Source organism: Silurus meridionalis, chromosome 7 (assembly GCF_014805685.1).
Source record: "Silurus meridionalis isolate SWU-2019-XX chromosome 7, ASM1480568v1, whole genome shotgun sequence".
Classification (NCBI taxonomy): domain Eukaryota; kingdom Metazoa; phylum Chordata; class Actinopteri; order Siluriformes; family Siluridae; genus Silurus; species Silurus meridionalis.
In genome coordinates, this window is record NC_060890.1 from 26,216,737 (window position 1) to 26,243,463 (window position 26,727).

At 38.7% G+C, this 26,727-nt stretch overlaps 3 protein-coding genes across 5 annotated transcripts; all 3 read left to right on the forward strand.

Moving 5' to 3' along the window:
* Positions 1-3,844: 3,844 nt before the first annotated feature.
* Positions 3,845-7,668, forward strand: LOC124388500 (homeobox protein HMX3-A-like). The gene is made up of 2 exons (XM_046853193.1): positions 3,845-4,469; positions 6,814-7,668. The coding sequence occupies exons 1-2, from the start codon at positions 4,214-4,216 to the stop codon at positions 7,446-7,448; spliced, it is 891 nt and encodes a 296-aa protein (XP_046709149.1). The 5' UTR covers positions 3,845-4,213; the 3' UTR covers positions 7,449-7,668.
* Positions 7,669-11,053: 3,385 nt separating this feature from the next.
* LOC124388501 (homeobox protein HMX2-like) lies at positions 11,054-15,485 on the forward strand. The gene is made up of 2 exons (XM_046853194.1): positions 11,054-11,528; positions 14,665-15,485. Exons 1-2 carry the CDS (start codon positions 11,168-11,170, stop codon positions 15,186-15,188), a joined length of 885 nt encoding a protein of 294 aa, XP_046709150.1. The 5' UTR covers positions 11,054-11,167; the 3' UTR covers positions 15,189-15,485.
* Positions 15,486-17,328: 1,843 nt separating this feature from the next.
* bub3 (BUB3 mitotic checkpoint protein) lies at positions 17,329-25,657 on the forward strand. Of its 3 annotated transcripts, XM_046853178.1 has the most exons (9): positions 17,329-17,518; positions 17,953-18,010; positions 20,694-20,888; positions 20,979-21,048; positions 21,345-21,496; positions 21,576-21,734; positions 22,460-22,637; positions 22,734-22,950; positions 25,374-25,657. In XM_046853178.1, exons 2-9 carry the CDS (start codon positions 17,999-18,001, stop codon positions 25,381-25,383), a joined length of 993 nt encoding a protein of 330 aa, XP_046709134.1. In that variant the 5' UTR covers positions 17,329-17,518; positions 17,953-17,998; the 3' UTR covers positions 25,384-25,657. The 3 variants fall into 3 exon arrangements, with proteins under 3 accessions (XP_046709134.1, XP_046709135.1, XP_046709133.1); XM_046853179.1 differs by lacking the exon at positions 17,953-18,010; XM_046853177.1 differs by lacking the exons at positions 17,329-17,518; positions 17,953-18,010 and adding an exon at positions 18,498-18,608.
* Positions 25,658-26,727: the final 1,070 nt, after the last annotated feature.

The following is a 26,727-nucleotide window of genomic DNA, read 5'->3' on the forward strand; positions in this document are numbered from 1 at the left end:
GTGTTTGATGGTGAATGTTGGTGTGTGTGATGAATGTCAGTGTGTGATGGTGAATGTTGTGTTTAACGGTGAATGTTGGTGTGTGATGCTGAATGTTAATGTCTGTGATGTTAAATTTTAGTGTGTGATGGTGAATGTCAGTGTGTGATGGTTAATGTTGGTGTGTGATGGTGAATATTAGTGTGTTTGATGGTGATTCTTGGTGTTTGATGCTGGCTGTTGGTGTTTGATGGTGAATGCTCCTGTCTAATGCTGAATGTTGCTGTGTTTGATTGTGAATGTTTGTGTGTGTGATGGTGAATGTTGCTGTGTGATGCTGAATGTTGGTGTGTAATGGTAAATGTTGATGTGTGTTGGTGAATATTGATATGTGATGGTGAATGTCGGTTTGTGATGGTGAATGTTGGTGTGCGATAGTGACTGTTAGTGTGTGATGGTGAATGTTCATGTGTGGTGGCAAATGTTGATGTGTGTGATGGTGAATGTTGGTGTCTGATGTTGAATGTTGATGTGTAATGGTGAATGTTGGTGTGTGTGATGGTAAATGTTGGTGTGTGACGTTAAATGTTGATGTGATTGAATGTTCATGTGTGATACTGAATGATATTGTGTGATGGTGAATGTTGGTGTGTGATATTTAATGTTCATGTGTGATAGTGAATGTTGGTGTCTAATAGCGAATGTTGGTGTTTGATGTTGAATGTTGGTGTGATTGTGAATGTTGGTTTGTAATGGTGAATGTTGATGTGTGATGGCAAATGTTGATGTGTGTGATGGTGAATGTTGGTGTTTGTGATGGTGAATGTCGGTTTGTAATGGTGAATGTTGGTGTGTGTGATGGTGAATGTTGGTGTGTGATGGTGAATGTTGTGTGATGTGTATGTTGATGTGTGTGATCAATGTCATTGTGTGATGGTGAATGTTAGTGTGTTTAATGAATGTCAGTGTGTGATGGTGAATGTGGGTGTTTAACAGTGAATGTTGATGTGTGTGATAGTGAATTTTTATGCGATCATGAATGATGGTGTGTGATGGTGAACGAGATGTGTGTGATTGTAAATGTTGGTGTGTGTGATGGTGAATGTTTATGTGCGATGATAAATGTTGGTGTGTGATGAATGTTGATGTGATTCTGACTGCTGGTGTTTGATGGTGAATGTTGGCGTTTGATGGTGAATCTTGGTGTGTGTGATGGTGAATGTGTGTGTGATGGTGAATGTTGTTGTATGATGTTGACTGTTGGTGTTTGATAGTGAATGATACAGTGTAATGCTAAATGTTAGTGTGTGTGATGGTGAATGTTGGTGTTGGATGGTGAATGTTGGTGTGTGATGGTGAATGTCGGTGTGTGATGGTGAATGTCGTTGTGTGATGGTGACTGTTGGTGTTTAATGGTGAATGTTGGTGTTTAACTGTGAATGTTGGGGTGAGTGATGATGAATGTTGCTATTTGATGGTAAATGTTGGTGTTTGATGATAATTGTCATCGTGTGATAGTGAATGTGCCTGTGTGATGCTGAATGTTGTTGTGCGTGATGATGAATGTCAGTGTATGATGGTGAATGTTGTGTTTGTTAGTGAATGTTCCAGTGTAATGCTGAATGGAATGTTGGTGTGTGACGGTGAATGTTAGTGTGTGATGGTGAATGTTGGTGTGCGATGGTGAAAGTAGATGTGTGATGGTGAATGTTGGTGTGCGATGGTGATTGTTGATGTGTATGATGGTGAAGGTTGTTGTGTAATGGTGAATGTTGATATCCGATGGTGAATGTTGGTGTGTGGTGGTGATTGTTGATGTGTATGATGGTGAATGTTGGTGTGTGATGGTGTTTGTCTCACTAATATTTAATATAATTACACATATAAAGCTAATAAACATAATAACTATTGTAGACATGTGTAAGTTTTTGTAACCTGCTGTAATGTCTGCTGTAAAATATCTGATTCATATGAACTTACATTAAAATGTTGCAATGCACCAGAACACAGTCTCTGCTATTGTATCTGTACTGAAGGCTATAACACAGAGCACAGACCTGTGTGTACAAACGTCAATACCGATCTGATCTGTAGACAATTTATGACCTGTGAGGGCTCATAAACCAGAGTCTCAGCTAAGAAGCAAGCAGCAGAAGTGCTTTTCCAATGGGCCATGAAATGGGATTGGACTGTCGGTGAGTTCAAATATAATCATTCTTTTATAACGGAAATCCAAAGCTGTGCATTTTAGTTATCAAGTTGTGTAAGATAGATAATGGCTTGTGTGTGTGTGTGTGTGTGTGTGTGTGTGTGTGTGTGTGTGTGTGTGCTGTAGTTTTTCTGAACTAATTCAATATATAATGAGCTGATGAGCTAACTGGGTGTCACCAAAAACAAAATGCCGTTTTATTTGTTTTTAATGATGATGATGATGATGATGATGATGAAGATGATGATGATGATGACTATTTTGTTGTTGATGTGAATGACAGTGGTAGTGATCATTTCTAAACGTTATTTATTTATGTATTTGCAGTTTTTGTAACAGTAGAATGTATTATATATTCATATAGCATGTATTTTTTTACTTTTTGAATATTTATTATTATTGACAATGAATTTGGATTAAAAAAAAATTCTTATCAATAATTTAAAATAATAAAAATAAAAGTAAAAAATGTCAACTTCAATGTAAGTGTAATGCTTATAGAGTTAGGAAGCAGCGCTGATAATAATATGTAAGGAAGTTTCTGAGGTTTTATATGTGGAAAATCTGAAATAAAACGCTGATCACTTTTATACACTTATAAACTTTTTTCGGAATTGTTTTGTCTGGAGATTATCTAGGCAGCATTTTGACCACCAGGTGGCGCTCCTGCGTAATCCTCGTTGTATCCTAGACTCTGAACGTCCAAATGAGAAAGCAGAGTGCATTAAATCTATAACCGTGTAAAATATACATATTTAATAACACCTCGGGGAAGCGCGTGGTGATGAATTAGGAAAATATATTTAAAGAGCCGATACACCGCTCACACATCACACACTGCAGGGAAACACGGCTCGTGGATTTCTCTTCCTGTGTTTCATCTGGAGTTTAATGTATGCTTTTTATGATGCATACAAGCAAAGATTTATAGACACAAAAAATACAGAAATAACGAATGAACACGGGATTAAATTCAGTACGTGGTTGGATTTATTATTCCCGTCAAATTATTAAGAGCGATTATGAAATTATTAAATGGACATTTTTAGAGAAATATTTGGCTTTTAAAGCTCAAGGAATATATAAATATATAAAAAAAATATTACTATTAGATTATTATTAATCTAATTAAAAATGTGTATACTTCAATAATATTTATTTTCTTACTATTTGTTTTTATTGTAATAATAATATAACATTTTACTGTGATCTCAACCATCACGCGCGATTTCTGGCTTCATTTTCATCCAAAAAAAATAAATAGATTAGATTTCCATACACAGATACGCGGAATATTTATTCATTCGTTCGTGTATTCATTTATTTATATATTTGGTTATTTATTTTTAATAATAAGTCATTCGGAAAGAGTTTGTTGAATCTGGAGTGTGTGAAGTGCGAGAACGCGGCGTTGTGAATCAAATAAATTGCATCTGATTGCTCACAATAAATTTCCGTCCTAATGAGGACCAGGGTCACGTGGTGTTCTGTAGCCCAGGGTGGCATCATGTCTGTTTATGATGTAGTCTAATTGCTGATGACTAATTTGTAGTACAAGACCAATAACACACACACACACACACACACACACACACACAAGGGGGCGGAGCATCTCTCTCTCACACACACACACACAGGTCTCTCCTCCCTTCCTCCTTCTCTCTCTCTCTCTCTCTCTCTCTCTCTCTCTCTCTCTCTCTCTCTTAGCCATGTTATTCCTCCTTAAATCCCATTTGCCATTGTGCTCACAGCTCAGTGTCTGCATTTAACTTGGATGACATTTTGATTTCATCATTACCCTCCAGACGCGTCCATTCATCATCTATCTATCTATCTATCTATCTATCTATCTATCTATCTATCTATCTATCTATCTATCTATCTATCTATCTATCTATGTTTGACTTATTCAAGTTTTTTTCTGGAGCGCGTGAGGAATCTTAAAACCCCAGATCTTCTTGATATATTTAGATATAATTTTTCCATCTCCGGTGAAGGACCGTGTGGGTTTTTTATGGTGATCCAATGGCCGAGACAACGCCGGAGACTCGCCCGTTTAAAGACTCTCCGTTCTCCATCAAAAACCTGCTGAACTGCGAGAGCAAGCCCACCCTGATCAAACCCAAAGCCATCATGAACTCGGCTAAAGGACTTCTGGAGCACGGCCTGGCCCTGTCCCGGGTCGGGGAGCTCGGCTTTCCGCGCTTTGATTTGCCGATGCAGAGGTTTGGATTAGCGGCTCACTGGTGGTACCCGTACGGACACTTACACAGAACTGCAGGTCAGACTCACACACACACACACACACACACACACACACACACACACACACACACACACAGTACAACACACACCATGATTACACGCATCTCTGAGTTTGGTACCATGTCGCATGGCTCATTTATTAACCTATGTACTAATGTTTTACCTTTAATGCGCATGCGCAGTTCCTTTAATTATTTCTTTTTTTAATAAATAATTTAAATTATGCGCGTCCTCAGAAAAGACGGGGGACTATTCAGTACTTTTTTCTTGTTTCTGTTTGGAGTGGTACTCTCAAGAGTTCCTCTTTAGTTCCTCTTCGACATTTCGGCTGGAAATAAACACTAAAGGTACTAAAGACGCGTCAAATCAGCGACACGCAATGACCCGTGACGTGTTTATTATAATGATAGAAACATGTTTTAGATTTTATATCACAACTGGTAGAATTCTATAGACTTTAAAATAAAAAAAAAAAACATAAAAAAACACATTATTGGTACCTTTTTACTTTATGGGCATCTTCAGCAGGAGCACTCATGTACCTTCTAATGTCTGCCAAAGGTTCCTGGTACCATATAGAGTTTAATAGATATTGAAAGGTTCCTGGTACCATATAGAGTTTAATAGATATTGAAAGGTTCCTGGTACCATATAGAGTTTAATAGATATTGAAAGGTTCCTGGTACCATATAGAGTTTAATAGATATTGAAAGGTCCCTGGTTCCATATAGATATTAATGTATAATGAAACTTTAATTTCACTGCAGGTTGTATTCTGTATATAACTGTTGCTTCTGACAAACACAAATCTTGAATCTATTTAACACGTATACACGCAGAGTACCAAAAACAAACGTGCCACACACGTGAAAAGGGCGATATTCAGTTTTTTATATAACAGAGCACACTGTAGAAAAAAGGGTACGAAAAGGTACCTTATGTTCGTTTAGTCTACTCTTTAACATCTGCATTTCACCTGTGGATGGGTAAAAAAAAAGAAATTAATCTCATATACAAGCAAATGTTTGAGTTAGTACCAAACCAGCAATAGAATAGTACCATTAGTACCCTTTTTATCCTCTAAAATTATTAGGGACTGAATGTTAAATTCTATAGTTTAAATTATTCACTTTTTTTGGATCCATTATATAATAATAATAATAATTTTAAAAAAAAGCTATTGATTGTGGAATTAAAGAAAGAAGTGGAAAATGTTCGAATCGTTTAATTAGATTTTGCAAAACCACGTGATAAACATTTTACACAAAAAAGGCGTGAAATGTAAACATTATATTGTGCGTGAATCCTGGTATAATTCTGTAAATATAATGCGGGTGTGTTTTAGCTTTTAGTGTTAAAATGTCAAGTTTGAATTAATTCATCATCAGTATTATAACATCGATAAATACCGAGCTCGTGATCGACACGATTATTTGAGAATCGGTTGATTTTACACACATGACACGTGTAATAATAATAAAAAAAAAAACCGAGCCGCCACAATTAGCGGGTGATCATTTATACAATATTTATTATCCTTCATTCTTTAAGATTTCAGTCACTAAAATGTCAATGTTTTAAAAAAGGATTTTTTTATTTGTTATGACTTTTCTTTATTATTGTTTCGCTATAAATCATCTAAAATCGTGACCCGGTTTATTACTCCAGACATTCGTGTGAAAGCAGTTAAATTAGCATTGTTATATATTATTTCTTTTTCTAATATATTTTATATACAAAATATTTGATATATAAAATGTTATAATGCAAATCAGCTCTGAGCTCACGATCACTAGACACCAATTAATGCCTCAAATGAAGTGGCTAAAATTAGATATCTATAAATAGGCGTGGTTATTAAAATGTCTAATCTGAAAAAAATGATAGGTATTCATCCAAAGCCTGTATTAGATTTCCGTGTGTTCAGATTTAAACCGGACATTTTTAATTAGATTCGATAATAAATCAGGAAAAAAAAACATCTGATTTCTGGCTGACTGGTGAATCAGAAGCAGGACTTTGTTATTTATTATAAACAACAGAAGATCAGACCAGAGGACTGTTTTCTAAGATGAGTTTTGGGTAGAAATGCAGATCTTGGATTCCTGTAGGCCGCAATCTCAGAAACAGAGATACCACATGTTTAATTCCACGTGGAACGTGTTTCTGTGTCTTTAGTTTGTTTTCTTAAAAACAGTTCTTCTGACTAAAGGAGAAGACACAGGTGCGCGTGCGGCTCTACAGGAACAGGACGGATTTAATGATCAGGAGGATCTTTAGAGGATGTTTTTAGGAACTAAGTTAACTGTAAAACACATATTTTGTTTTTAACTGTACTTCCGGTGTGTGTGTGGTTCCAGTGCCAGAGAGACACGCGCTCAGAGACTCATCCCCGGCGTCCGGTACAGACAGAGACTCACCGGAGCCGCGGCTCGCGCTGGAACCGGACGCCAGAGAGGACGAGGAGAGCAAAAGCGTGGACGAGATCCTGCTGGAGGAGAGCGACACGGACGAGCCGAAGCGCGAGGACGCGACGGAGGCCGGGGGCGCGGCGGCGGCGGGTGGCACGGCGGCGGAGAGCTCAGACAAGCGGCCGCCGTGCCGGAAAAAGAAGACGCGCACGGTGTTCTCGCGCAGCCAGGTGTTCCAGCTCGAGTCCACCTTCGACGCCAAGCGGTACCTGAGCAGCGCCGAGCGCGCGTGTCTGGCCTCCAGCCTGCAGCTCACCGAGACCCAGGTGAAGATCTGGTTCCAGAACCGGCGCAATAAGTGGAAGCGGCAGCTGGCGGCGGAGCTCGAGGCGGCGAGCCTGAGTCACACGGCCGCGCGTCGCATGGTCCCGGTTCCGGTGCTGTACCGCGAGGGCTCGTCCAGCGACACCGCCAGCGCCGCGTCCGGCCACGCCGCTGCCGGGCAGCCGCTCCTCACCTTCCCACATCCGGTCTATTACCCGCATCCGGTGGTCGCCGCCGTGCCGCTGCTCAGACCCGTATGAACTTCACCAGCGCGCGCCTCATCCTCATCATCATCACCATCATCATCATCATCATCATCATCATTCACTGCCTACATTCATGAACCATTTATAACCTGATCTTATGTTTCTAAAGAAATAAACAAAGTATTTTGTCCAAAATAGGACAAAAACAGATTATTATTATTATTATTATTATTATTATTATTATTATTATTATTATTATTATTATTAACTGTAATAGATACAGTTCACACACACACACACACACACACACACACACACACACACACACACACACACACACATGTGTGCGGACAATCACCGATTAACACACCTGTCTTACACCAATGACGTCACGAGCGTTTGCATTAAAACCATCCACTTTTGTTTGTTTTGTTTGTTTTTTTCCGGTTCATTGTACATATATATATAAATATATAGATATAAAGGGTGTTGTAAATAGACATAAATCATGCTGGTGAGAAAATGCAATGTTGTGTATATGAGACAGATTTTGATATTGTATTGCTGTAATAAAACTGGTTGATTGAATTGGTTTTTGCCGCGCGTGAAATTATTCAGTGTCTAAAGATATCTTTAAAAATGGGAGAATAAAATATTTTTTTTTCCCGCAAAAATATATCATTATTGTTAGCATTATTATTATTATTATTATTATTATTATTATTATTATTAATTAATTAATTTATTTATTTATTCGTGCTTAATTGATAGACAATTTTGTTTATTATTATTTTATTATCTATCAAAATAATTCACTTCTGAGTAAAGTTTCACATTTTTGTCTCAGTTTTAAATGTCGGATGTAAAAACAGAAATGTTTAATTGTTTAAATATTAAATAATTAATTAAAATGTTAATTATTAAACATTCTGCAAATATTTCTTAAACAAATGATAAAATTAGTTCTTTCTGTAATGATGTATATTATAACGTATTGAATTAAACCTGAACATTTATAATTAGGGTGAGATTTTGTACCCGGGAGATTTGAAGGCAGCTGTGAGCTGTGATTGTTTACCTGAAAAGGGAAATACATTTTGTGGTGGATTTGAGTCACAGTTACATTTTATTATATAAAATCATCACAAGCTCGTGACCAAATTATTCTCTTATTTGAAGCACTTTAACTGGAAAAAAATAGGAAAGTCCTATATTAAACAATAATAATCATTTTTAAACACACACACACACACACACACACACACACACACACACACACACACACACATATATATATATATATACAAACATAAAAAGCATCTCCAGAGATATTGATTTGCGGTCTCTCTCTTTCTCTTTGGGTTCACCACTGAATTAGAGAAATCTATTATACACATATACACACATGAACACGTGTGTGTGTGTGTGTGTGTGTGTGTGTGTGTGTGTGTGTGTGTGTGTGTGTGTGTGTGTGTGTACACATAAATATAAAAATGTATGGATCGAATATAGTTATTTATTATTTTATTAAAACTGTGTGTTGGGAATTGAGTGTTGCTGATTGTGTTTTGTTGTTGTGTGTTGTATTGTGTATTGTAGATTTGTTTGGTTTGGTGGATTGTGTGTTGTATTGTTGTGTATTGTAGATTTGTTTGGTTTGGTGGATTGTGTGTTGTATTGTTGTGTATTGTAGATTTGTTTGGTTTGGTGGATTGTGTGTTGTATTGTTGTGTATTGTAGATTTGTTTGGTTTGGTGGATTGTGTGTTGTATTGTTGTGTATTGTAGATTTGTTTGGTTTGGTGGATTGTGTTGTATTGTTGTGTATTGTAGATTTGTTTGGTTTGGTGGATTGTGTGTTGTGGATTGTATGGTGTTGGTTGTGTGTTGTATTTTGTGCTGTGCTGATTGTGTGCTGTAAATTTTGTGTTGTGGTTTGTGTGTTGTAAATTGCGTTTTGTGTTGTTGTGTGTTGGGGAGTGTGTGTTGTAGATTGTGTGTTGCTGTTTGTTTGTTGCTGTTTGTGTATTAATGATATTGTGTTGATTGTTTTAGATTGTGTTGTGTGTTGTGGATTGTGTATTGCTGATTGTGTGTTGTTTTACTGATTGTGTTGAAGGTCTGAAGATCACATTCGCACTTTGTAGATTCTTCATGTTTTTTTCAGGAAATAATTTTAGTAAAAAGAAAAAAGAAAATAAAAAAGAAATAAATAGAAACAGCAAACTGCTGGAAGTGACCACGAGGAGGAACATTTCCTTCTGCTGTAAAAACACAGAGCACTTTAGTGTGTTTTATATTCCGTTTATTTATTCGAATAATATTAATAATAATAATAATAATAATAATAATAATAATAATAATAATAATAATAATAATAATAATAATAATAATAATAATTATTATTATTATTATTATTATTATTATTATTATTAATTTCCACTTTCACATTGTTGTAAAAATCGATGTTAAATATTTATTTATTTATGAATTTATTTATTTATTCGTTTGTTTATTTATTTGTTTAATTATTTATGATTGAGTATTCAAATTAATTTAAGTGCGGATTCTCTCTCTCTCTCTCTCTCTCTCTCTCTCTCTCTCACACACACACACACACACACACACACACACACACACAACGTGTAATAATCCTGATAATTAATAATTATGACCCTACGCGCATGTTATAATTGGCGCTGTTTGTTTTTGCCCGTGTGTGTGTGTGTGTGTGTGTGTGTGTGTGTGTGTGTGTGTGTGTGTGTGTGTGTGTGTGTGTGTGTGTGTGTGTGTGACCTCAAGGCCTGCAAATAATTTATTAAAAAGGCAGAAACCCGACAGAAGCTTCAGAGTAAAAATAAAAAGTGTTTTGTTTACACTTTTTAATGGGTTAACCTGGACATTTCGTCATGACCCCTGTGTGTGTGTGTGTGTGTGTGTGTGTGTGTGTGTGTGTGTGTGTGTGTGTGTGTGTGACCTCAAGGCCTGCAAATAATTTATTAAAAAAGGCAGAAACCCAACAGAAGCTTCACAGAGTAAAAATAAAAAGTGTTTTGTTTACACTTTTTAATGGGTTAACCTGGACATTTCGTCATGACCCCTGTGTGTGTGTGTGTGTGTGTGTGTGTGTGTGTGTGTGTGTGTGTGTGTGTGTTGCATTTCATTTAAAGCAGAAACGCTCCTTATTTAAATGAGCCACCGGATCTATAGGCGGATGATTTTTGTGCATGTATAAATAGGTTTGTTTGTTTGTTTGTTTGTTTGTTTGTTTGTTTGTTTGGTTGGTTGGTTGGTTGGTTTTTGGTCTTTATTTTGTAGACTTTCGTGGTAATTAGAACGCATCTTGGACACATGTGCTCGCTCTGTCTAGGCGGACTCGAGTTCCCATTTTGTTCTTGTCTGAAATCCTCCCTCGGGGTTGAGCTTCACAGCGCGTTGATTGGCTCGCGCTTGGAGGCATCTCCATGTTGCGCATTGCTTTGCATTGCATTTATCTGCCCACCTTCTCGTACACGCGCGCGCCTGCATTGCATGGCACCAAAAAGAAGGGAGGAAAGATAGAAAAGGAGAAAAGAAAAGAATCACACACTCCTTCTGAGCGAAGGAAAGAAGGAGTTAGGAGAGACGTGTGCGCGCGCACGAGGACCGGAGTCACGAAAATACAAATATATATATTTTATTATTATTATTTTCATTGAAAAAATAAATCAGATTAAAACGAGCGCGCGGTGAGGGAGCGATGCGGCTGGAGTGGTGCTTGTGGTGGAGGAGGTGATGACGGTGATGAAGAGTGCTAGGATGCTCATGATGATGATGATGAAGATGATGATGATGAATCAGTCTCCGGCCCCGAGCTTCAGCATCCGCTCCATCCTGGGCACCGCGGTGGAGAGCGCGAGGCAGGACGGCGGAAGACGAGATGGAGATGGAGATGTGGGTGGAGGTGGAGGTGGAGATGGTGGTGGTGGTGGTGCAGGAGACTCGCGTGCAGCGGCGGTCTCGGTCTCGGTGGCGCAGAGGAGGCGCGCGCTCTCGGTGTCCTCGGACGGCTGCAGCGCTGAAGAAGAGGAGGAAGAGGAGGAGGAGTGTTTTTGCAAACTCCGACACACACTCTGCTCCAAAGCGACACACCCGAGTGAGTGTATTTTATATTTCTTTCAAATATATATATATATATATATATATATATATATATATATATATATATTCATATTTAAGTCGATATATATATAAAATATGTTCTCTGTTTAATGGACCAAAACACACACACACACACACACACACTAACACACACACACTAACACACTCACACACACTTTTCTAACGCAACACGTTTCTATTTACATTTATTGATTATTCTCAGTGAAAATGCGAATTTTCTGAAATGTTTACATGATTTTATTGTTGTTATTGTTGTTGTAACCGAATGACAGCGTGCACGAGCCCGAGCTGTAAATCCCGGGATCAGATCAGAGTTTCTAGAGTAGATATTAGAGATCAGACTCTGATCTTAGAGGAGTAGACCTGATCAGTATCACACTCATGCTCTGGTTTAAACAGAGACGCGGATCATCATGCAATCAGTAAAAATCATTTATATTCACAAATAATTCATATTCTATTTATTTTGATGTGAAAACTTTGATAAAAAATATTTGGAAATTTGTTTGAAAATAAAATCCCCGTTTTGATTTTTAAGTGTCCGATTTTATATTTCTGTTGTGTATAAAATATAAATTCGATTCGGCACATTTCCGCGTTTAGACTCTTTCCGATTTATTCTCCAAATGAAACCTTCTGAACCGAAGCACCCCCAAACCTTCATTACAATAATTATACATTCAATACTTAATACAATAATTAGACATTATACAGTTTTTTTTTAGTTTGTTGAGATTCACATTAATCCGGTTTTAATAACTCAAAAAATACATCTCAAAAATCCCGTCATATGTTTGGTCAGTTCCAGCACTGAAAATAAACCCACAGTCTCCCAACCGGTTCAGATCCCCCTGGTTTCCCCTCTCAACAACCTACCCAGGCCCCCAACCCCCCCCCCACACCCGGACTCCGCTTTAACAGTGTGAAAGGGGAATTTTCTAATCCGGATTCTCCATGTAAAAGTTGCAGTTTTAGGAACACCGTCGACAGGTGTTTGTGTAGACACGGTGGAGTTAGTGTTCAATACCAAAACACACACACACACACACACACACAAACACTTATAAAGAGAAATTATCTATAGGAGCATCTTTAATTTTCTGGGTTTTTTTTTTTTATAACTCTTCTTTATATTAATATTATTATTATTATTATTATTATTATTATTATTATTATTACAACACTAGTAGTAGTAGTTAAATAATACTATAAAGTAGTACAATTATATATAATACTTACAGTATATTTATTTATTTATTTGTTTATTTATTTATTTATTCACTTATTTTTCATTCATCCATGTATTTATTTAATTCTTTGTCTGTCCCTGAGCTCGGAATGTGATAATCAGTACAAAATGCACTTTGCACTCTTTTTCCATTCTCCAAACTTTCCAAGTATAAATGTTTTTGCATCTTCAGTGTGTATGTTTTTCATCTGAAAAGGTTTTCCTGAGAAGGTTCAGGTACGAGTGAAGAAAAAGACACGAGCAGAAAGTCACAGAATCTCACAGTGAAATTCTGTTCGGCTGTTTTCAGGTTGGTCGGTGTGACGGTGTGAAGTTCTGTAGATCTTCACACACATGGAGCTCATATACAGTGTTCACAGTGGCTTTGTTGTTCTGTGAAGGAACAGATAATAAGATGAACACGACTGAACACTGCTGAGGTTTTTATTCGGCTTTTAATCAGAATATCAATCGCTCTTCTTGTGGTTCAGACAAGAAGTTTATTTGTTTGGACTTTAATGACTCATGAATCTGTCGTGTGAGATCTTTACTCGTTGTGATGAAGTGTAGAAACGATGAAATGCTGTTTATTCAGTACAATTCAATTTAATTATTTATTTGATCTTTATCTCTAATGAGTGACCCAGTGGTGACTGTGGCCATGAAAAACTCCCTGTAGTTCCGACTAGACCCAGGAACCAGCATCAGTCTCCCTCAGGCTGATTTTACTGCTGTTATACACCACAGATTACTGAAAGGGAATTCTGATGATCCCAACAGAACCACCTCAGAGGAACTTCAAACCACTGAAATGTGTCCAGAACGTTCAACCAGACAAATAAAACATCTCATTTTACTTACAATATTTCAAATTTTTTAATCAGTACTGATCATTAAAATGTCTATAAATTTTTTAAATAAATATTACTAAATATTTATATATATTTAAATACAATGTTATATATATAATGGGGTGTGGTGTGCTGTGGTGGTGTGGTGTGGGGTTTGTATAGGGGTTGTGGTTTGTTGCAGTTGTGAAGTGAACCTGTTCTCTGCACCCTCATATCGTGCTGTTTACCGACTGCTGATGTTGCCACATGTGTGCTTCTGTCTGACCAGGAACAGTAGTAGCTATAAATATATTTATATTTTCTTATATTTCAGCAGAGGTCCTTATCTGGAACAACTTACATTTACCTAATGTATATATCTGTGTTAAGGGCCTTGCTCAAGGGCCCAGCAGTGGCAGCTTGGAAGTGCTGAGATTTGAACTCATGACCTTCTGATAAGAAGTTTAACATCTTAATCACATACACTGATCAAGTGTGATTGATTTCCATGTTACGCTACACTGTTATACTGAATGGACCAAGGTATTGTGACAGCTGACGTTTCCACACATTTGTGGTTCTTTCCAAACTTTTCGCACAAACTTGTAGATACACATTTGTATTCGACGTCTTTGGATGTTGAGGCATTGAATTTTTCCTTGAACTTAAACTAGGAGACCCAAACCTTTTCCAGCATGACAATGTCCCTGTGCACAAAACCAGTCTAATGAAAATATACTTTACATGGGTTGTGCTTTTCTAAATGTGGCTGAATAAATCTCCACAAATCTCCACAATCACACCAATGAGCAGCCATCCAAAGATTTTTGTTCCTATAGTGTGGCGTGTACACGTTTATTAATTTTTCTTTTCTCTAAACACACTTAAATAGACTATGTTTGTTCTTCCATTTGTGGGAAAACTTATTTGCAGGAATGAACTGTTTCTCTGAAGGTACAGTTCAGGGTGCTGAAATATCTCCTAGCGCCCCCTGGTGTTGTTGCATGTGCAATTTGTGTAAAAATTGTCTTACAAATGTTTGTGTCTTTCAGACTCTACAGTGACCAAGCCTACGTCTGAGGTGAAAGAGCTCACCTTGCACACCTGCACCAATGACATTAAAGATGAGAAGAGTTCAGTGAGCATCTGCAGTGAGAGGCTAGCCGAGAACTGCGGGGGAGAAGATAAATCCGGCAGTGGAGATGCGGCGAAGAAGAAGACCCGTACGGTGTTCTCCAGGAGCCAAGTGTTCCAGCTGGAGTCAGCATTCGACGCTAAGCGATACCTGAGCAGTGCTGAGCGGGCGTGTCTGGCCTCCAGCCTGCACCTGAGCGAGACGCAGGTCAAGACCTGGTTCCAGAACCGGAGGAACAAGTGGAAACGACAGCTGGCAGCGGAGCTCGAGGCCGCACATGTGGCTCACGCGAGTCCCTCGGTGGCTCGGACTCTGGTCGGAATGCCACTGGCTGGATTCGGCGTTCCTATGCCGAGATCTGCTGCTTTTCCCATGTATTATCCCGGAAGTAATTTTCCGGCGTTCCCTTTTTACAGTCTTTATAGTAACATTGATTGCTGAGCTGAAGGGTTGATGGTGGTAAAGAAGGCACATCTGTTGACAGAGACCAATGGGTGTGTCTTTGAATGGGTTTGATGTTTGGAATTTGATCTATTGTATTCGAGTGGGATTGATGTGCGTGTCTTTAATTGAGTTTAAATGGAAGACAAACAGGCCTGTTTGTGGACAAATAGTAGTGTCTTAGAGTCAGAAAATGGAGACGTGTCCTACAGCCTATGTATGGACTCATGAAATGCCCGAGCAGAAAATCATTCCCTCAGGTCATGGGTTTAGCTCCTGTTAGCTAGTAGTGATGGGTCGTAGTGATGACATGCATGAGCAGAGCATCGCAAAATGCTTTGTAGGTTATGTACAGGAAACAGAATCGAGTCATTTACCCTCTCGACTCTTCTAGTCCGAGTCGGTCGTGTGTCATGTGACTCCCATAGTTTCTATGCAAAGAACCGAGTCACTAAAATGATCCAATCTTCCCATCACTATTAGCTAGATGTGATAAGGAGAACTTGAAGACTTGAGAACACACCCATCTATGGCCATAAAGACCACCCACCCTGATATCACATAAATGACAAATAGACCAGAAGAAAAGATTTGTACTCTAAGCCCCGCCCCTAACGCTACGCATTATACATATGTCATCATTATCATCTTCAGGTAACTAGCCTGTTTTAGCTTAGGTTAGCATAATGACATGTTAGCTAATGTTAGCATGGTTCAACTGAAAGTTCAAGTCAGTATAACTGATCCATCATCAAGCGTATATATAAACTTTTATATAGAAATATATTGTGTTGGTAGAAAGAAGACGTCACTAATAAACGATGTATTCTCTGATAATCATGACGTGACGTAAGGTAACATTACGTGACATGACGTTGAAAACGATTTCACTGTCCACTCCGGGAAATGCAAACATCTTCAGATTGTACAGGGACATCCGACGTCCAACAGCAAACATGTTCTGTAGTAATACTGTACCTTTTAGCTCCTTTTACATGGCCTGTGTCTGTACACAACCTCAGCTGGGTCTCACACGTTTTCCGTACGTTCCTCATCCTTCACTAATTTACAACAGAACCTGATCCTTTAGATCAGCACTTAGTTTCCCAGATTACAGCCTGTAGGGTTGTGATTTGAGACACAGCTCATGATTATATATAATATATTTGATTCCTAAAGCATGCTGCTTCCTTATAATCTCACTTATTATTACTGACATGTACTGTACAATCAGCAAAATACAGCTTCATTTGTATTCATTTCATTACTAAACTGTAAATAAATCTACTTTTAAGAAGTATGCAGTGTGTGTGTGTGTGTGTGTGTGTGTGTGTGTGTGTGTGTGTGTGTGTCTGTGTGTGTTTCATTCTTAACAACAATAAAATAAAGCGAGTCCACACCTTCTGTGCAGTCATTCGTTCAAAAAGACTACATTTTATTACATTTTCTTTGTTTATCCGAATTTGATTTGCATGTCGGAAACAGGTGATAATTATTATTATTAAATATACATTGCAATGGAAAAACTATACTGTTTGTATTTTCTACAAAATGTTATTTTTAATTCATAAAATAAATCATTAAATGTAATAAATTGCGTGTCTCATAGCCATATTGATTTCAGTATTATTTGGTTCAGATCAAATCCGAGCTGAGATGGGATTATAATATAAAAATAAAATAAAATAAAATAAAATAAAATAAAATAAAATAAAATAAAATAAAATAAAATAAAATAAAATAAAATAAAAATAAATAAAATAAAAATAAATAAAATAAAATAAAATATAAAATAATATAATATAATATAAAAACATAATATAATATAATAAACTAGAATATAATATAATATAAAAAAACATAATATAATAAAATAAAATATAAAATAATATAAAAAACAAAATAAAATAAAATAAAATATAACAATATAATAAAATAAAATATAAAATATAATAAAATAAAATATAATATAATATAATAAAATATAATATAAAAAACATAATATAATAAAATATAATATAAAAAACATAATATAATAAAATAAAATATAATATAATGTTTTTACGCGTCTTCATCTGAGACCTGACGTCATCGGAAGTAGATCTTCTTAACCAATCCAAAGAGCCGCGGCTACATTCAAACTTACAAACCGACCAATCAGCACGCTCCTTTCCTGTGTCCTCGTGAGATAGCGGTTTAACGTACAGTCCAGTTCAGTGAGCCGGTTAGCGCCGTGATTAGCAGCCGGAGCATTAGCTTAGCATCACACAGTGTTAACAGTTACTCTTATTTCCTTTTACACAGAACATAATTTTATAGACAATCCCACGGTGAGTAATTTATAATAAATATATTAAATATTATTATTTGAAGTTGTTAGCGGTGTGTTGTAGCTCGGTTGCTAATGCTAGCATGAGGAGGAGATGGTTAGCAGTGGATGTTGGGTGAAGCGTCAGATTTACTGCGATATTTATCTGGGAATTGTAATATTTATTGCAGAATTATGCAACAATAGTGTTTTACAAAAGCAAACTCTCTGTATACAGGGTGATAGCTACTCTAGGTAGCATTGGGAATGCTAACTCGGCTAACCGGAAGTTAACTTGACTAGCCCTGCTGTATTGAGTGTAAACAGTAGTTTATATACAGAAGTATTTATTTTACCATCACACAACAAAATGCAATTAAACTTTTAAGGTTATACTTATATATTTTTATTAACAAACATTCCCTTATTTTATCTTTTTTAAAATTCTCCCTAAAGGCTCAATAAAGGATTCGGATTTGTACACACTGTAAAACTCCCAGTCATGAACGATCAGGTATTTAAACTGTTTTGTTTATTTTGCTGCTGTTTCTACTTAAACTACGGTGATGAAATCGATGTGTTTGTTTCTAGACACCAGCACACAGTGGTTTGTTAATTCGGGAAACACGGTGTATATATATTTATATTTCTTGACTCATCTCGCAGTCGCTCTGGAGACCGTGCACGAGGTGATCTGAAGAAGTTTCGAGACGAGTTCCGTTTACAACAAAGCATTTTTATTTCTCTACGTTTACACACCATCACCTCCACAACAAGTCCCCAGGCACAGCGATACAGCGTTCCCTTTGAACCTCTTCGGGAACAGGGCTGCAGAAGCCGAATCTGGCGGGTAGAGTGGGTGCGGAAGTGACGTCGTGTTGTTTCCGGCTATAAAATCACGTGTGAGGCTGACAGGGTGTGCACGTGGTCTGAACAGCACCGGTCGCACGATGTCTTTTGGCACACTGATTTATGAAGTTCGGTGCCCCCTGTGACTGTGTGCGCTGTTTTGTGCTGCCATCTGTTGGCGAGTTACAAAACTCACCTCGAACCTTCTGAGAACACCTTGTATGGTTCGCATTGATGGGTTCCTTAGTCTGCCTTCACCACTGGTAATAGTCTCAGGCGTCTCTTTCTCACCATCTGAGAGTAGTTCTCATCATCACTGGTGTCCATATGGAGATACTTAGAGATTGAGTGTTTAGTCAGAAGGGGCGTGGCACAGCGTGTCTATTGACTGCTTTTGAAATCCTGGAAACATATTCTACTCTTATTCTTTTATTGGTGGATTTATTTATTGACAATTATGATTTCTTGGATGTTGAAGGTAATACGTTTTTGAGATCTCTAATTTCAGAAGAATATTTTCCTCCACCAACCTCTTAATCTACTTCTCACTTTGACAGTCAGCTTTTTAAAACCCTCCCAGATAAAACCTGTCACTTCCATCGCTATCGGCAACGAAAGTACATTTCAATACGATCACTGACGTTTATCTATAAGTTTCATAGACTGAGATGTAATTAGTGTAGTGATGTGTGTGCTTTCTGTCTGGAGGATATTCACTCTTAGGAACATCTCTTTGTACACTTGTACTCAGTGGTGCTACTAAGCATTATTTTGATAAACGTTTAATCAGGCGATTATTATTATTTTTATTTTTTAAATTAAATTAATTGGATAAAAATACTTATTTAAAATGAGATGTTTTGCGTATTATAAGTATATAAAACCCTAATTCAGGGTGTGTTTGTATAAAAAGTGCAAAGGCCACGTTTTGAGGTTAACTATCTTTAATTCTGACATTTTAAAGCTTATTTTGGCTGCTTGTTGAGTTCATGAGGGATTTCTCCTGAACTAATTCACTCATTATGGCAACAGCTTTTGTGTATGAAATGTACAGCGATTTGTGTAAATCAACATTCGTGTTGTATTTCTCAGATACACAAAATGTTTTGACAATTTTTGTTTTTAAAAAGACATTTTGTTACTTTTGTGAAAACAAGCATCTGAAATATCTGTATAATTAAATATGTTCATAAATTAAATATGCAAACACTGAAAATATGCATGTGAACGTAGTAAAGCCGCAGTAAATCATGATTTGAGAAGAGAGAAGTTACTGTTTTAGCAGACAAAAGCTATAAAAGAGAACAGCAGGAGAAAGGCAGCGAGCTAACAGATTTGATTTAAATAGAAATAAATACGTTGGTGTACAAAAGCATAAATGTTCGCTGAAAACCGATTCAGTGTTTGTTCGCGATGTTGCGAGCGAACTGATGAACCGATCGCGTGACCTGAAGCTCGCGAGTCCCGACAGAACTGATCCAGTGCGACTTTCCTGCAGTTACAAACAGTTTACACAATAACACTTCATTAAACTGCACCATTTACACATGATGAGGATTATAGAGTTTTTACTCCCCGTACTGATGTTTCACCTTCATCCTTCACACCAGTGTGTTCTCTCTTCACCTGCATCACTGTGGTGCTTCCATCCCACACAAACTCCATTTTACATGCATTAAATGTTCTCATGCCCTGGATGATGCGATACACACGTTTTGACCCTGTACTCCGTGTGACAACCACCGACATTATCGGCTATGACCCATTATTTGTTGCAGCCATAATTGTACTCTTGTTAAATTCGTACGGGACACGTTGTATAAGTGGATGAAGACAAAAACAAATACCGCCTGCCTTTGATTATCACATCATTACATTTGGTGTCTTTATGCAGAACAAAGTGGATTTCTGTGCAGTAAGCTGCTGCTTGTCGCCAAGTTTTATATACACAAATGTACATTTGTTAGTTTCTTCTTGTTTCGAGGTGTTTAAAAATTATTTTAGAATTTAATTTCAATCCATAAAACTATAAGAAACGAAAAATGGCTTAAAACTCTACACTTCTGCTAACATATTTGGATCGACGCCTCGTCCACCGAAATTTAGTTGGTCTTGTCGTTTGACGTTTTGGTATCATTTTAAACTTTTGTTTATTTCTATTTCTATTTTTTGATTATTTATTGGTCTTGCATTTATGATGTGCTGCTTGGGTCTGTTGTTAAATGTTATAAACATTGGAATGATGATGTTTGTTTACTGCAGGTAAAAATAAACTTTACTGAATGGGATCTTTAGTTGCACATGTTTCTTTCGTCCTCGTAGTTTATTGATGTATTGATTTATTTTAGATGACCGGCTCGAACGAGTTCAAGCTGAACCAGGGACCTGATGACAGCATCTCGGCTGTAAAGTTCAGCCCCAACTCCTCCCAGTTCCTCCTTGTTTCCTCCTGGGACGCCACCGTGCGCCTCTACGATGTTGGTGGGAATTCAATGAGGATGAAGTACCAGCACATGGCCCCGGTCCTCGACTGCGCTTTCTACGTAAGGACCTGAGATTTTCTCACCGTCACAAGGAAATCTAACAAAATCTAACGCATGGAATAAATCGCTTTGTTTGTTTGTTTTTTGTAGGACCCGACTCACGCATGGAGCGGTGGTCTCGACCATCAGCTCAAAATGCACGACTTGAATACAGACCAGGGTACGTGTAAATTAAAATAGGCGACTCGTCTGACACCTTTAAAACAAACTCTGTAATGTAACAGTCTGGAGATTTCCTTTGATCAGTCAAGTCTTTAAATGCTCAGTGAAAAATCCTCCATGATCATGATCAGCTTTCCACACTCTCAAAGTCCGGACACTTGGTTTCTCCAAACAATAGTTGGAGATTTTTTTTTTCTCCAGTTCATCCCAGAGCAGTTGAATAGGATGTAGGTGCAGTGACTGGGCAGGTCAGACGACTGTTTGCTCTCTAAATGAATGTGTTTTTCCCCTCAGACACGGTCGTGGGCGCGCACGACGCTCCTATCCGCTGTGTGGAGTATTGCCAAGAGGTTAACGTCATGATTACGGGGAGCTGGGACTCGAGCGTGAGGCTGTGGGATCCTCGGACCCCATGCAATGCCGGCACTTTCACCCAGCCCGATAAGGTTCTCCGATGGCAGATCTTCTCTTTCTGATGTCTCCTCCCCGAGGCGTTCAGTCACTCATTAATGGTGTGTGTTCTAGGTGTACACTCTGTCCGTGGCCGGGGATCGGCTGATCGTGGGGACGGCGGGGCGGAGGGTGCTGGTGTGGGACCTGAGGAACATGGGGTACGTCCAGCAGAGACGAGAGTCCAGCCTGAAGTATCAGACACGCTGCATACGAGCGTTTCCAAACAAACAGGTCAGAGCTGCAAACGTTACGCTGATGATCAACAGGTCTGAGGTCCTACACTTTTTATAAACATCATAAATAATTACTGATTAGCTTCAACAGTAATGAAATAAGCTCCGCCCACTAGACTCTTGTTAGCATATTTTATATACAATACATAAACCAAATCCGCTCACCCTCCTACTCGTTTATATCTTTCATATATTAAATAAAACCGTCGCATTCAGCAGGATGTCCAGGTCCTGGGCAAGAACCAGATGATCAGGTAGAAAGTGGGGCTGGAACGATTCCATGAGTAACTCCAGTAACTATTTCATACCCTAATGTTCACAAAGTACAGATTCTTTCTGTTTCCTACCAAATCCAATTGTAGAAGGAAAAAAATTGGCACTAGAAAAAATGCAGTATTTTTCATGCAGAGTGTTTTTGGCGTGTGGTAGTTGTGTGAGAGGTGTTTGGCGTGTGTGAGAGGCGTTTGGCGTGTGGTGGTTGTGGTGTGAGAGGCGTTTGGCGTGTGGTGGTTGTGGTGTGAGAGGCGTTTGGCGTGTGGTGGTTGTGGTGTGAGAGGCGTTTGGCGTGTGGTGGTTGTGGATGAAGAGTAGAAGAATTAGTACTTTTGAGAAATTGTGGGTATGGAATATAAGGAAATCAGTACTTTAAGAACTCTGTTTTGTTTATTATTATTGTGCTGTAGTCTGAGGTGTGTGTGTGTGTGTGTGTGTGTGTGTGTGCAGGGCTACGTGCTGAGCTCGATCGAGGGCCGTGTAGCTGTGGAGTACCTGGACCCGAGTTTGGAGGTTCAGAAGAAGAAATATGCGTTTAAATGCCACCGTCTGAAGGAGAACGGGCTCGAGCAAGTGTACCCTGTCAACGCCATCTCCTTCCACAGCATCCACAACACCTTCGCCACAGGTCACACCTCTTCTACAGCGCTCTCACTGCATACACACCTACACGCAGGTGTGTGTGTGTGAGTGTGTAAGTAATCGTCCCCCTCTGTCCCTCCAGGTGGCTCCGACGGCTTTGTGAACATCTGGGACCCGTTCAATAAGAAGCGTCTGTGTCAGTTCCACCGGTACCCCACCAGCATCGCCTCTCTGGCCTTTAGCTGTGACGGCTCGCTGCTCGCCATCGCCTCGTCCTACATGCAGGAGCTGGGAGACATCTCACACCCACCTGACGCCGTCTACATCCGCCAGGTCACTGATGCAGAGACCAAGCCCAAGTACGTGTTCACTTACACACACGCACGCGCACGCACACACATACACACTCACACACACTCATATACACATACGCCCTCACACACACTCATATACACAACGCACTCAAATACTCACACTCACACACTCATATACACATACGCCCTTACACACACACACACACCTATACACATATACACATACGCACTCATACACACTCATATACACATACGCTTACACACACACACACACCTATACACATATACACATATACACATACGCCTCACACACACTATATACATACGCCTCACACACACTATATACACATACGCACTCATATACACACGCACTCAAATACTCACACTCACACACTATATATATACATACGCTTACACACACACACACATACATATACACATACACACACACACACACACACACACACACACACACACACACACACTAATACGCACTATATACACACTATATACACATACGCCACACACACACACACACTCATATATACATACGCACTCATATACACATACGCTTACACACACACACACACACACATATACATATACACATATACACATATACACATACACACACACACACACACACACACACACACACTAATACGCACTCATATACACACTCATATACATACGCCTCACACACACACACACACTCATACACTCATATACACATACGCCTTACACACACACACACACACACACACACTCATATACACATACGCCTCACACACTCATATACACAACGCACTCAAATACTACACTCACACACTCATATACACATACGCCTTACACACACACACCTATACATATATATACATACGCACTCATACACACTCATATACACATACGCCTTACACACACACACACATATACATATACACATACACACTCACACACACTATATACACATACGCCTCACACACACTCATATACACAACGCACTCAAATACTCACACACACTCATATATACATACGCTTACACACACACACACACATACATATATACACATACGCACTGTACACACACACACACACACACACACACACACACACACACACACACACACTAATACGCACTATATACACACTATATACATATATACACATACGCCTCACACACACACACACTCATACACTATATACACATACGCCTTACACACACACACACATATACACATATACACATACGCACTGTACACACACACACACACACACACACACACACACACACACTAATACGCACTCATATACACTCATATACACATACGCCTCACACACACACACACACTCATACACTCATATACACATACGCCTTACACACATACACACACACACACACACACATATACACATACGCACTCATACACACACACACACTCATACGCACATACGCACTCATATACACACTCATATACACATACGCCTCACACACACACACTCATATACACACACACACTCATACACATACGCACTCACACACACACACACTCATACATATACTTACTCGTACACACACACACACTCATATACACATACGTACTCATACACACACACACACACTCATACACAAACATCGACAGGAAAACCTAGTACATTTTGAACCTTTATATGAAGACTTTTTGGTGTTCTTTACTGCTGATTAGATACAAATCTGCTTTGTGATCTTTAATATGTGACCTAGAATCATTTCTGTACTGAAATATCTTTTAATACTTTAAAAACTCTTGGGAATGAAACTAAAAAATCGGTACTTTAAAGAACTCCTGGTTATGTAACTGAAAGATCGGTACTTTGAGATCTTTTGGAAAGGCAGCAGGACAATTGTTCTACAATAACATTCTAAATATGTACTAAAGGCAAACCTGGTACTTTGTCTTGATAATGTTTGGTAAAACGGTACTTTGAGAACTTCAAGTTCACTTTTATTTGTCACATACACTTTCATACAGAGTACGACGTAATGACGTGCTTCAGCGTACATTTGTACATAGAGTATAAATAAAGTATATTTAAAGTATAAAGTATAAACAGGTAAGGTAAAAAAAAAAAGTTAGAAATATAAACACACACACACTATAAAAGTATGTAGAAGAGAGATATTGACAGCAGTAGAGATTTAACGTGTCCTGTGTGATTGTACATGTACCACATGCTTGTATTAAAGTGACTGCTGTTCAGGTTCAGCTTGTGTGTAGAGATTAGAACATGGTTGTATTTTGAGGACGTTTTAGTTTTGTAAATGTTGAGTAAGACTGTTTTGGAATGCAGAACTCCTGAAACGTGACTGGAGATTAGAAAGATGGGTACTTTCGGACCCTTTGGAACAAAATATCAGTACTAGTACTCTTTAAATAAATAAGAACACTGGGAAAGTCTGTTCCTTTCTAACGCTGTGTTTTACTTGGCAGGTCGACCTGAGGTGTGTGTTCAGGTGTGTGTTCAGGATCGAACACTCCTGAAGCGTTACACTGATAAACTTCTGCTGGTATCCAGTTCTCCGTGTACGTGTGTCTCTCTTTCTTTTCGCCTGTTCTACACTTTCTCCTCGTCTTTGTGTTACGCAACAGATGTTTTCTTACCTGATATTTCTTTCCTCACCTTTCTGTTTATTCTTTTATTTTTGTGTCATCACATCAGTGCCAGCCCTGTGAATATTCCTGTTTTACTTCCAATAAATATTGATTTGATTAAAGATTTAACAGCGTCGTGTCATTTTAGAACTTTATAGTGGACACACAAGGATTTATATTCCATACTCTCTAATATTTTATACACTATTTCCTCTACTGTAATAATCCAAATGCTACAATATTCCACACACTAATGATTCTCTATACACTGCTCTACCGTAGGCTATGGTGTTCCATACACTACAATATTCCATATGCAATGGCATTCCATAAACTACATTCCTTCCTCTTCTTTCGGCTTCTCCCATTAGGGGTCTCCACAGGGGATCTTCCATCTCCATACCCCCCTGTTCTCTACATCTGCCTCTTTCACACCAACTACCTGCATGTCTTCCCTCACCACATCCATAAACCTCCTCCTTGGCCTTCCTCTTTTCCTCCTTCCTGGTGTCTCCATCCTCAGCATTCTCCTACTGATATACCCCATGTCCCTCCTCTGCACATGTCCAAACCATCTCAATCTCACCTCCCTCACCTTGTCTCCAAAACATCCTACATGTGCTGTCCCTCTAATAAACTCATTTCTAATCCTGTCCATCGTCGTCACTCCCAATGAACATCTCAACATCTTCAGCTCTGCTACCTCCAGCTCCACCTCCTGTCTTTTGCTCAATGCTGCTGTCTCTAATCCATACATCATCTCAGGTCTCACCACAGTCCTATAAACCTTCCCTTTCACCCTCACAGATACTCTTCTATCACAAATCACTCCTGCTATCACTCTTCTCCACCCACTCCACCCTGCCTGCACTCTTTTCTTTACTTCTCTAACACACTCTCCATTACTCTGCACTGTTGACCCCAGGTACCTGAACTCCTCCACCTTCTCCACCTCCTCTCCCTGTAACCGCACCCCTCCACTGCCCTCCCTCTCATTCACACACATGTACTCTGTCTTACTCCTACTGACTTTCATTCCTCTTCTCTCCAGCGTGTACCTCCACCTCTCCAGGCTCTTCTCCACCTGCTCACTACTCTCACCACAAATCACAATATCATCCACAAACATCATAGTCCAGGGAGACTCCTGTCTGACCTCGTCATCCAACCTGTCAATCACCACTGCAAACAG